General features: G+C 33.3%; 1 protein-coding gene across 5 annotated transcripts in view; it reads right to left on the bottom strand.

The window, feature by feature from the left end:
• TRMT11 (tRNA methyltransferase 11 homolog) overlaps positions 1-12,514 on the bottom strand; it is a 48,550-nt gene that overhangs the window by 26,463 nt on the left and 9,573 nt on the right. For 4 of the 5 annotated variants that reach the window (XM_033103454.1, XM_033103456.1, XM_033103455.1 and 1 more), the window contains exons 3-7: positions 11,499-11,572; positions 7,930-8,011; positions 7,750-7,842; positions 7,380-7,514; positions 6,488-6,644 (exon numbers count right to left, since the gene is read on the bottom strand). In XM_033103454.1, the coding sequence (XP_032959345.1) occupies positions 6,488-6,644; positions 7,380-7,514; positions 7,750-7,842; positions 7,930-8,011; positions 11,499-11,572 (541 nt within the window). The remainder of the gene's footprint in view (positions 1-6,487; positions 6,645-7,379; positions 7,515-7,749; positions 7,843-7,929; positions 8,012-11,498; positions 11,573-12,514) is intronic. The other variant, XM_033103459.1, reaches the window with a different exon arrangement.

Here is a 12,514-nt window from a genome sequence, read left to right as displayed (position 1 = left end):
TAAACTAGTAGCCTAAGCCAAAGGATATTGCTAGAATGTAGAAATTTTACTAGATGAACTATGAAACTCAGGAAAAGGGGACTACAAAGTGTTGTGGACAAAATGGGAAGCAGAGACTATTACACAGACCTACAGAGATCAATAATCTCTCTCCTAACTTTCTCTTTCCGCCCCACAGTCTCCTCCTAGAAACAGGCCAGTGAGTTTCCCAACACCTGGCTCCTGTGTCTATCATTTTGCAATGATAAAATTTCAACAGGGGCTCCACTCCTTTCATCACACTTCTGGGCCATATGAAAGCAGAAGAGGCCAAGGAGAACACAGTGGTCTCCTGGGTCTATTCTCAGTTACTATAGGACCTGACTCACTTGAGACAGGGGAAGGGGAAAGGAAATCAGCTACAGCTGCACAGCTCCATCATAAAATCACGCCCTAGCTACCTACCTACATCGACACACACTAGTACCAATTATTTCAAATATAAACAAAGAATTAGATGTTTACCATTTTAACTCTCAATTTCCTTGCCTGCTGTCATAATTTGCCAATGGTTGCAAATTATGAGTATCTTGGAAATTAGCCAAAGAACGGACTAGAAAGTGAGTTCATAGCCCAATTATTCATCATCACCACTCAATATTAGCTATATCTAACATCGTTCACTAAAAAGGCATTTAAGTTCTCAACAAAATAATAATTTAAAATAATAATGATAACCAGTACAGTTCACTGAATGTCTACCATGCATTAAGTAACTTCCTAAGAATTTCAGATATATATATATATATATATATATAAAACCTCACTTAATCCTCACAATACATTAGTTATTACCATGTTACAAATGATGGAAGTGAGGTCCAGACAGGTTAAGAATCTTGCCCAAAGTCGCATAGTAACTGATAGAATAAGGATTTAAAATGAACTCTATTTGCTGTTATGGTAATCTATATCATGCTAACCCTTTGGGGTCAGCAGCAACTAATGTAAATATGCATTAGCTTACCAATTAGGGAAACAAAAGTAAAATGTATTATTAAACAAAATAAATTAAGCTGAACATTCAGTAAGAGTTGTATACCATTCACAAGTCTTGTGACATATCATGTGCAGGCCTGTGGCATTTTAGGTTCTCAGCACATTCACGCCAATTATTCCTTCAGCCATGTACGTGTTAGAACAATAGTACTTCCTAATTAATGAGAACTCACCCAATATGTATCTTCCTCCACAGGAAAATAGAGATAAACAATTAAAAAAAAAAAAACTTTACTAAAATGACAACCAACATATTTGGTAAGATGAAAAGTGTGTTTCAGCAGCTCGTAATGTCATTCTAGACAATGTAGCCGAGTATCAAAAAGAAAAAGGAAAGGTACTTAAGGCAGGGAAACATTCTCTCTCTCCTTTCAGTCTCCCAGAAGTTTTCTACCCTACTCTATAACCCTGACAAAATCACAGGTCATAAATAGACTGTGGCAAAGCATTTGGGAAACCAATATACGTCAATTTTATACCTTTAAAATGGAAAAGGAATTGGGTGCACTTGAATTTAAAATAAATACTAAAAAAGAAAACAGAAGAAAACTGTCATCAAATGCTTCGTGGAAAACTATGGCCATGGAGGAGGGCACTGAGTTACTTATTTCTCCAGCCCTTCAGAAGGTACTACCCATCAATGAGACAAAAGGCCCCAGAAAGAGGACAAGGCCACACTATGCTTAAAAACTGTGTCTATTCACAATTATTGGCTATTACCATTTTCAAAACAAAAACTAGCTAATGGCCTAAAGCTACACAGACTACAAACATACATTATGAAATTTTTTTTAGCAGCATCTTTGTAAATATTTTCCTCTTGTAATTTTCTATTAACTGTCCTACACATTACAATTAATGTTCCTACATAAACAGTCAAATGACCAAGATATGCTACCCACTCTCAGGAGCTGCCCTAAAGCAATTTAGGAGCACGTCTCTTCACTCCTTACCACACTAACGGTAGTAAAGCCCTTGACTGCTGTGGAAGTTAGCATTTCATAATATACCCAGCCTAATATGCATGAAGAGAAGGAAATTTTACCTCTACTAGGAACTCTGGTTTTAAACTTTATGGTCTGGTCTACGTCTATGTGTGCATATTAAGCATTATATACAAATCTGTATCTTAAGAATTCCTCTCACTTCACAGAAAAAGTTTTTAAAAGTCCAAGAACAAGATTAAGGATTAATAAGTGATTTTGCATTGGAAAAAGATTAATTAGATCCATTCCTCACAGTGTACAAGCAAATAGAGCACAAATGGACCAGAGAACTAAAAGGAAAAAATTAAGTCTACGAAAGTATTACAAAAATAACCATAGCTTAACTCCTGTATAACTTGAATGTAGGAAAAACTTTTGCATGGCAAAAAGCAGTTACATGCTAAATCAAAAGATAAATGGCAAACTGAGAGAAAATATTTTATATTATACATATATAATATAAAATTGTGTGTACATATATACATACATAACTTATATTATATATGCATGTGTGTATATATATATATATCAAATTATATACATATATACACACACGCGTGTGTGTGTGTGTGTGTGTGTGTGTGTATAAACCGGAGAGGGGGAAGGAGGCTAATGTCCCTAACATACAAAATACTTTTCAAAATAAGGAGACCAAAAAGTCTACAGAAAAATGGGCAAAAGACATAAAAGATAATTTTTAAAAAGTTATAAAAATGGTCCTTAAAATATAAAAACTTATTAGCCTTCACTCATAATAAGAGAAAAACAAAGTAACACTACATTGAGATAACATTGTCACCCAATGGATTGGCAAAATTTTAAAAGATTCATAATATACTCTGCTGGTGAAGCTATGGGGGAACAGGGACTCTCATATATCACTGGCAAGAATATACAATGGTGTGATGGAGAGCAATTTGACAACATTTAACAAAACTACATGTGCGTGCACTCTTCAACCCAGCAATCTTACTTCTAGTTTACCCTCGAGCTGTATCTCCAACATTATGAAAGTATAAATGAACGAGATTGTTCTTTGCAAACATCATTTATAATGGCAAAATACTGGAAACTACCCACATCCAAATATAGGAGATTATTCGAATAAATTATAGTACATACACGCATGGAGTACATTTATAAAAAAAGAATACAAGGCACAGAGAACAAACTGATGGTTGCCAGAGGGGAGTGGGGTGGGGGGCATGGGTGAAAAAGGTGGGAAAAAAGAATGAAGAAAATTCTATGAAAGAACAGGAAGTGATTTCCAGAAAATACAGTTAAGTGAAAAACAGCAAAGTTAAAAACAATATACATAGTATGCAGCTATCTTTTGGGTAAGAAAGAAGTGGGAATAAAATGTACATATATCTACTTATAATTACAAAAAAAAAAAAAACAAACACAAAAACACATAAGGAATCAACTAGAAAACAAAAAAGTTGGTTACCTACAAGGGATTGGTGAAGCAGGATGGAAGAGAGTGACGTTTCTTTGAGTATACTTTCTTGTGTAATTCTGACTCTTGGAAACAAATTAATGTTCTATATATTTAAAAATAAAAGAAAACCAACAAAGGTGGGAGGGGTACAAATTTTAAACTGAGGGCAAACTAGAAAAACTGATGTCAACTGAATTTTAATGAAGGGGAAAAAGAAGACAGCACCGTATTTGGCTTTATTGACACTTAGGTGGAGTACCAAGAACTGAATACGTGTCCTGAAAACTTACCTTTTTAGTGAGATTGTTTTTAGTGGTACAGGCAAAGCAATTTTGAAACTATTTCAGATGCATTACAGGAATGAACAAAAGAGTAAATGTGTTTATGTTGATAGGAACCAGGATTCTTATGTGGAAGAAGTACATATGCAATAGGGGGTAGGCAAGAAAGAAATCTGTGAGGACAGACTAGAATTTGAAGTATATGTGAAAATTCACAATTTCTAAAATAGGTCTGCATATATATATACACACACACAGAATATGTATGTAGGAATGTGTATGTGTTTACATATGCATTTATATGCATAGTGTGTATATACACCCATCTATTTCCTAGCTTCTCTGATGAAAAAGTCTAGAAACAAAGATACCTAGCACCCAGATCTTGGTTTCTAATACCATTCCCCACTAAAAGAAACAAGGGTTCCTTGGAGAAGTGACTGATTCCAGGGTGCGGGCAGGTAGAAGATGAGCCAGAAAGTAAGGAAGTGCTCAAAAAAAGGAAGATAGGAACATGTCACAAAGACAAATCCAGTGCAAAAGGGCTCTTAGTAGGCAAATCTGAGACAATTTGAGCAACGATTTTATAAAGGAATAAATTATAGACCACAAGGGAGAGAAAAGGTAATACACTAGCTCATATTAGTAATAAATAAATAAACACATAGGAGAGAAGAAAGGGCTCTTGTTTACAATAGAGTCAGTGTCACTTGGTAAGTAAGGAAAATCATGTCTTTGTAACCATCGAAGTCAAGGCTGGTTCAAATAAGAATCATCAGTGGATGTTAAATCTGACAACTTGACAGAGGTGGGGGTGGGATTCAGAAGCAGAACAGGTTTACAAAGTTTTAATGTGTCCCTACAGATTTCCTATTAACTGCAAGAGGGAAAATATAGTAATCATACACTGGAACAATCGAACACCATCTTAACCAGCTGATCAAAACTAACATTACCAATGAGGGGCAGACAGCCATCACGTGGAGGCCCTGAGAAGGACACAAAATCAGATGTAGTAGTCTAGCCTGGAATGTAAAACCTCATGAGGAAACATCAAATGACTCAAAAGGAGGATCATTCTGGATAAAAAATAAAGGGAGGATGGATAATATTCTTCATAAGTGCAAATTTCATAAAAGGAAAAGGCTATACAAAAATGGAATATAAAAATTAAAGCATTGTATAAATAGTACATTTACCAACATTGAAAACTATATTGTGGTTATGTAAGAGATCATCCTTATTCTTAAGAAATGTATACTGAAGTATTTGAGGGGTACAGGGATGTGAGGATACAACTTACTTTCAAATGGTACAGAAAAAAAGAAGTTATGTACATTAACATAAAAACAAATGATAAAGCAAATGAGGCCAAATATTAACAACAGTTTATTCTGGGTCAAGGATATGTAGGTGTTCTTTGTTCTATTTTTATTCTTCTAACTTTTCTATAAGTTTGGTATTATTTCCAGTAAAAGTTCAAAAAGTTGGGGGAGGCACTTCGGATAACGAGGATAGGAAAGAAAGGAACAGGTAGTATGTGGGGGATGGGATATATGCAGACAATGGTGGAATGGGAGAAGAGACTCACTAGAGGATTAATTCAACAACAAATATAGAAAATCATTACATCAGTTAGATACCTTTTGACTTGGACATGCCTCCTTCCTAATCACATGTGGTCATATTTCTCAAGTTATTTATAGTGTAATTGCTAGCTGGCTGGCAGATCCTAATGCAGAGAGAGACAGCTCTGACACTAGTTAAGAGCATGAGCTCTTGAGTTAGACTGCTTGAGTTGGAAATTCATGAAATTTGTATATGGTATAACCCTGGCCAAGTCATTTAAACTCTCAGTGCAACAATCTCCTCAGGAAAAATTTTGAAAATATCTCCATGTTAGTTGTAAGAATTAAATTAGATAATAACATTAGAGTGTAGAGCTTAGTACCTGATGTTTTACTCTTCAACAAACGTTAGCTAATTGCATCATCACTGCTAACAAAATTTCTGATGGGGCAAGATGGCTACAGGGAGAAACTCCAACCATAAGCATGATTTGTTCCCACACAACCTGAATCATGCTGAATTTAGCCAGACAAACCTAAATATGAGTACTCCCTACAAACAAGATTGAGCAAAAATGGGTTGAGGCAAGAACATATCTTCAGAGTCATATGAAGTAAACTCAGAATTGTAGGACTCCCACACAAAGTTAATTACGATGACATCCAATCAAGTGTGTACAGAACCTAGGCTGTGGCCTCATTGATACTTAGTCACTTTTCTTATTTTCACACATACTTATAAACCTCTACAAACCAAATTAAAAATACGATACACTATTTTTCTCTATCTAAGTATATGATTATCAATTCTAAAAGATGAACACATATTTTTGTCACTAAAATCTTTCTTCCCCCTAAGAGTTTCCCTATTTAAATAAACTGTGTAACTTGACAACATTTCCACAATGTATGGTATTCAATGTACAGTGTGCTCCACACTGCGGTTTGTTTACTGGGGGGGGAAAAACCACAAATACCTGTCAGCATCATCTCTGAAGTGCCAAAAGTGTAAAATACTGGCTATGACACAAACACGTCATTGTCTCTTAGCCATTAACTAATAATTTAAAAATTATTTTGTCCATTTAATCTTTTAACAAAAATATTATTATGACCTTGACTTAAATAAACAAGCAACATCTCTACACTAGCTTAACAGTTAAATAAAAATACCTGTTCCAACAAATGGATCAAAGACAATATCATTTTCTTTCACTTTTCCATGGTTGGCCATGATGAATGACAAACCAGCATCCATGCTTGTATTTCCAATAAAGTGCCTCTTTTTGACACTGTATGACTCAATAAGCTCTCTCTGTCCATCTGCAATCTAGATAAGAGATATTTTTCAAGTTAGTGTAACTTTACAGAACAGATTTAAGATAATCATTCCCAATGAAACCACAGTATTTTGATGATGAGAACTTCTTTCCATTTACTAGTGCTCTAAAACTTGTTCTTTAGAAATGTGATTGAGGTAGTTATGAACAAATATCTTTTATTTCTTAGTGTGCTGTCATTTATTTTAACCTTTCAAACCAAATTTGAACTGAATTTGAATGCAATTCCTCCAGGTGTTGGTGGTAAGCTTTCCTCACCTTTTCTCTCCTAAACAACAATTTTGTGACACAAGCCACAGCTTCCACTCACCCACTTACAGCCGCAGGAAGTGGGCAGGACTGCGCAGCAGTGATTTCATTTCTCTTCAGAATGGAGACCTAGGCTGGAGAGCTCCACAGATGAGATCCTTCATCTATCACAGAGCTCTGCCTTTTCTCTGCTTTATTAAAACAGCAGTTCAGACTTCCTGACAAGTCTCTTGTTAATGTTTCCATGTACACCACCTCCTACCTAGGCCCTCTATCTAGTAAGCCTCTTGCACTTTATGGGAATCTTTATAGAAAAAACTAACAAAACACATAACCCCATGTTTTTCACTGAGTTTAATTCATACAGTTCTGATTATTTAGCTCCTTCAAAGTTCTACACAGAGTCAAATACAAAGGCCTAATATTTAGCTTTTAAAGAAAACAAGATAAAATAGGTAAAAAGAACACTTGCTTACCCATCTACCAAAATAAATATTATGTGGATTCTCAGGGATACAGTTCGGGTCCAAACCATAATCCTCCAAAATAGAGAATATATGCTGTGGCTTCTTTAAATTTACTTTTCCTTCAAATGGCAGAAACTCAAGGGCCTAAAAAGTAAAAGTAATTCTAATGTCCTATAAAAATTTAAAAGGAAAAATAGTGCTTAACTAGTAATACCTACTTGTAAGTTTGGTATCAGCATTATATAAGACAAAACATGAAAAGTACTTAGCACACAATGGGCTACAAAACAAGCATTTAACAGACACTGGGCATTATTATATATAAACAGAGACTACATTAATCGCATAGGTTTTTTTGGTTTTTGCTAAATTCACTTACATCTATTCGTTTGACTTTTTCTTCTTGTGTCAATGTTTTATTAAATGTGTGAATCTTTATTTTATACGTAGAATCTGAATGCAGAAATGGAACCTAAAATAAAAGCAGATAAATTCTTTAAGCTTAATAATTCTACTATATCTACAGACATGCTACATAAAACCACATTTCACTACGCACCATCTTCTCCACAGGGTAGTTTTTAAGAGAACTATACAGCTCCTCTGGAGATTTTCCATGACCCCATAGTTCAAATATGGACCTAGGAAATAAATGATTAGCACTAACCTCAGTTAAATTAGTTCACACAGTAATACGCAACAATTATTTCACTAGTTCTTCGTGTGCACTCCACTAAAACAATTATTGCCTATGTTTTCTAAGCTATAAATGAGAAACATGTATCCCGGAAATAAATACATCTTAAGTCCGAATCACACATAAGGACTGAACTTTACGCAGAAGGGGAAATTTAATGTAAGTCAAATTTTTCCATTTTCATCATTATATTTTTATACTACAACACAAATGATGCAGTAAAACCACTGAAGTTATTTTAGTGAAACAGGTGAAAAGCTACAGGAAATCCAAATTTTCCCAATGTTTTCCCATAAAACAAAAAGAAAAATGACCAGATAAAAATGTTACTATTAATATTTAGGTATTATTTAGTAACATTTAGTAACGAACAATTACATTTATAACTATTACAAAAAAATTCTTACTATAAAAAATATTCTCAAGCTTCCATTGATTTCAAGGAACATTTAAATAAGTGCAAGCAAAATTTCATTGCAGTTAGTGAAATAGTTCTTAGAATTGGTTGTAATGGAACTCAATCTATATATTAGCAGTTCTGTGCATTTAAATTCAAACTATTATTGTAATTAACACTGCCATTAGAATTGAAAATATGTTCCTTTGAAAGTGAATTCCTCCTTTGCTTAGTATTGAATTTACAGAAAGAGGGCCTCTACAGTAATTCTACTCTTACTGAGCTATCACTTAAGGAGTGACCTCAGCTACATGAAACACACAGAGAATAAAAAACAAGAAAAAAAATTATTCAAAATAGATGTCTAAGTTTTTAGTTTTTTTTCTTAATGTTTAAAAACTATAATAAGCTTGGTCAATTCATTCATTCAACAAGTATTTATTAAAGATGACAGGAATGGTTCTAGGCACTAGGACACAACAAAGAACAAAGTTCACTGTCTTCATGAAACTTCAGGGAAAAGAAAGATTTCTGGAAGCATAAACTGAGGGAATGTATAGGTAACTCAACTTCTGGAAAGGGAAAAACCTTGAAAAGCAAAAATAGTAAAAAATAGTAAAGCTAACTCTTAATATAACTCAAAGAATAAGGACTGTTCTAAGGACATTTAATATTAATAACTCACTTATTCCTCAAAGAAGCTCTATGAGGTAGCTGCTGGTATTATCACCCATTTAACCAATAAGGAAACTGAGGCCCCCCAAAATTAAGGTCATATAGCAACTGAAACTAGGACTCAAATCCAATCCATCTGACTCCATGCTCTTACCACTGTCATTCAATGCTTCTTAAAAATAAAAACACAATAAATAAGTAAATAAATAAAATAAACTACTGGAAATTCCAGACCACTCAGGAAAGGTACATACAGTTCCAGATCATAATTATCCCTAATGAACTATTACATAGTATAACATAGGAACAAATGTTTATAATAACTTACAACCAATAATTTATGAAATAACACTCATATCCTTACAGAAAGAATTATATAACATATTAACAAATTTATATTTAAAATGTTTAAAATAAAGTTAGGCAAAATAAAAAGCTTCAGTTATAACAGGAACATTAATTTATAGTAATAGCTTTACTGATTTAGATTTTCAGAATAAACACTTCTCATATATAAAATTGCACTGTTACGATCTCTATTTTAGAGATTATAAAGTTTACACGGATTGCCATATTTCTCATGGGTGTTACATAAATAAGCATGGTCAACTTATTAATATAAAAACAACAATCGAAAGTATTTCACTGATTATAGCAGTAATAATATAACCCTTCTGACAAATAAAAATGCTTTAAGAAACTATCCTTTGAGAGAAGGAAGGGAATGGAATTGGGAAAGGTGCACAGGGAGCATCAATGGTTTCTGGAAAACTTTTTTTTTTCCTTAAAAAAAAGGTTGTGGTAAATAACTCAAAATGTTGACATCTAACAAAGTAGATACTAAGTATTTGTTATATTTTTCACTTTTCTTGTGGTATGGTCAAATTATTGCATGTTAAAAATAAATCAACACAATTAATGTTCAATCCTTATTCTACCACACACACACACAAAAAAAACAACACTGAATTTAAGTCAGTTATGAATCTACACTTATAATAGTCGATTTTAGTTCCAGAACAATTAATGCTACAATTAGGATTGTGAATGTTATCCTTTGAAAATGAATTCCTCCTTTTCTTTCCATTAAATTTATAGAGACGGCCTCTACAGTAATACTGTTCCTACTTAGCTGTCACTTAAAGTATAGTTTCAGTTATGCAAAATATACAGAGAATAAAAAGCAGTGAGAAATTATTATATATTATATAATCATTACATAATTATTAATTGTACTATTCATCAAATATATGCATCCGAAGATGTGAGCTTTGAAGGAACTGTACAAGTTCTTAGTCCTCAAATAGCTATTTAAACCTAATAAGCCTTATCTCTGGAAATCAAACACCTCTTAGGGCCATAAATTTTGATATTCTAATCTAAAGTAATAATTATTCAAGGGTGTGTTTTTTAATTATGTTCCTTTTTCTAGTAATTTTTATTGAATAACTTAGACCCATTACCAAGCTTCAATTTAAGAGATTAGATTTAGTACTGTGGCTAGTTTTCAATAGGATGAATTTAACTAAACGCGGGATTATGGTCTATTCTATAATACAGCAATTACATATCATGCTATAAAGCATTGCTAACCATGTTAATAAAACTAGACACATGTAAATTCTTATTTGTACTGCATTATTAAATATTGTAATTTCTAAGGAAGGTTTTCAGCAATCTGCCAAAATGTTCATGGAAAAAAGCAACTAAAAATAGCATAAATTGTTCATTTTTTTAACATGCTGATTGAAACTAGTTTAATTTTCAAACCCAAAGATAGAAAATTTTCCAATAATGAACAAAAAAAAAGAAATGAAAGAAAAGGAAAAAAGAGAATATGCCAATGATAAAATCTAGAAAACACTCAAGTAGGATAAACGAGAAACATCATTATATTAATCCATACCAAGATACGATAATCAGAATTCCTCTAAATAAACAGTAAAATATATTTGATGGCAGTTCTGTTTTTGTCACCTTTCTGCTCATCCAACTAAAAACCATCTACGTATAAGAAAAACATTTTCAGATTTTCAATACTTTGGTTGTAATTAAATGTGACTATTTATCCTACATAATAACATTAACATCTTACACCATACTGCTGCTTAATATAGAAGTTTTAAAAAATTATTCCAAAGTAAGCGTTTCTGCATTTCACCAATGACATCCCCTTCCCCTCAGATTCAGCAGGGAACTTTCCTCTGTTCCCCCACCCCCATCCAGTGGCAAAGGTAGGTAATTGCAATCTAACCAATCCCTTCTACTACTTTGTGCCAATATAGCAAAAAGTAGGAGAGAGTAGTTATGAGAAATACGGTACATACTCATGCAGGAGAATATCATAAGTTTCTCTTACTTGGCACACACTGTCCGTTTCATTAAGTTTCTGGCAATATCTTCAGAGGGAATATTAAGAACCCAAAAAGGAGACTGAAAAAAATAATACACAACTTACTTCTAAGTGGTTTTATGACCTCATATGCTTTTATTCAAGTCAATAAGGAGGGATTCCTATTTCCTACTTTTATGTAAGAAAACATCTGATTCAAACCCAAATTAAAATTGCTCTAATAGTAAATAAATAAATTACTTTTTTACTATTAGAGCAATTAATGGTAACCTGTTGGGATAATATAGTATAATGTCAGAACACTTATAAGTGATTCTATAAAGAAAAATATCAGCAAACTTAAGGTTATTAAAACTTTAGATTAATTTTGTATTTGCTCTCTTACGTAGTTTAACCAAAAAATTAATTCATATAATACCCCAAAGTATAATCTTGAAATTTTTTTACTGTTGCTAATCATTCCTTATAATACAGTTATTTTATTTCTAACTTCTAAGTAAAGTAGTTCTTTGAATGATCCCTCTTTTTCTAGGTAGTTGTGGCCACCTGAGGGGGGATGGTGGTAGTCCTGAAACAATTATGATGGAAAATCATAGGGTAAATTATTATTAATTTGTATTGTTTTATCAAAGGGAAAAAGTTCCAGGTGTATCAGTGGGATTTCCCAATCCCCTGTCTCAACACCCAAGATTACAGGCACTTTTCCAGAACACAGCAAAACCCAGCAGGAACCCTACTCATAGATCATCATCCTCCCCCTGTTATACCCACACTCTCCCTCCTCTGCTCCTTCCTCAGTAAGCGCGGTCACTCCGGAGTACAAGTTCAACATCAGGAACTTTCCTCTCATCTTTTCCAAGAAATCCCCCTGCCACCCCCAGTCTTTCTTTTCCCAGTATTTACACTACCCTACAAAAACAATTTAAAATAATGCAAACAGGAAAAAAGATGATCGTCTTAGTATTATTCAAAAAAAGTTAAAGCAATCTGAATTAATTGAAATCATTAGATAAATTATGGTA

This window comes from Rhinolophus ferrumequinum, chromosome 3 (genome assembly GCF_004115265.2).
Source record: "Rhinolophus ferrumequinum isolate MPI-CBG mRhiFer1 chromosome 3, mRhiFer1_v1.p, whole genome shotgun sequence".
Classification (NCBI taxonomy): domain Eukaryota; kingdom Metazoa; phylum Chordata; class Mammalia; order Chiroptera; family Rhinolophidae; genus Rhinolophus; species Rhinolophus ferrumequinum.
This window is presented reverse-complemented; position numbering and strand designations above follow the sequence as displayed.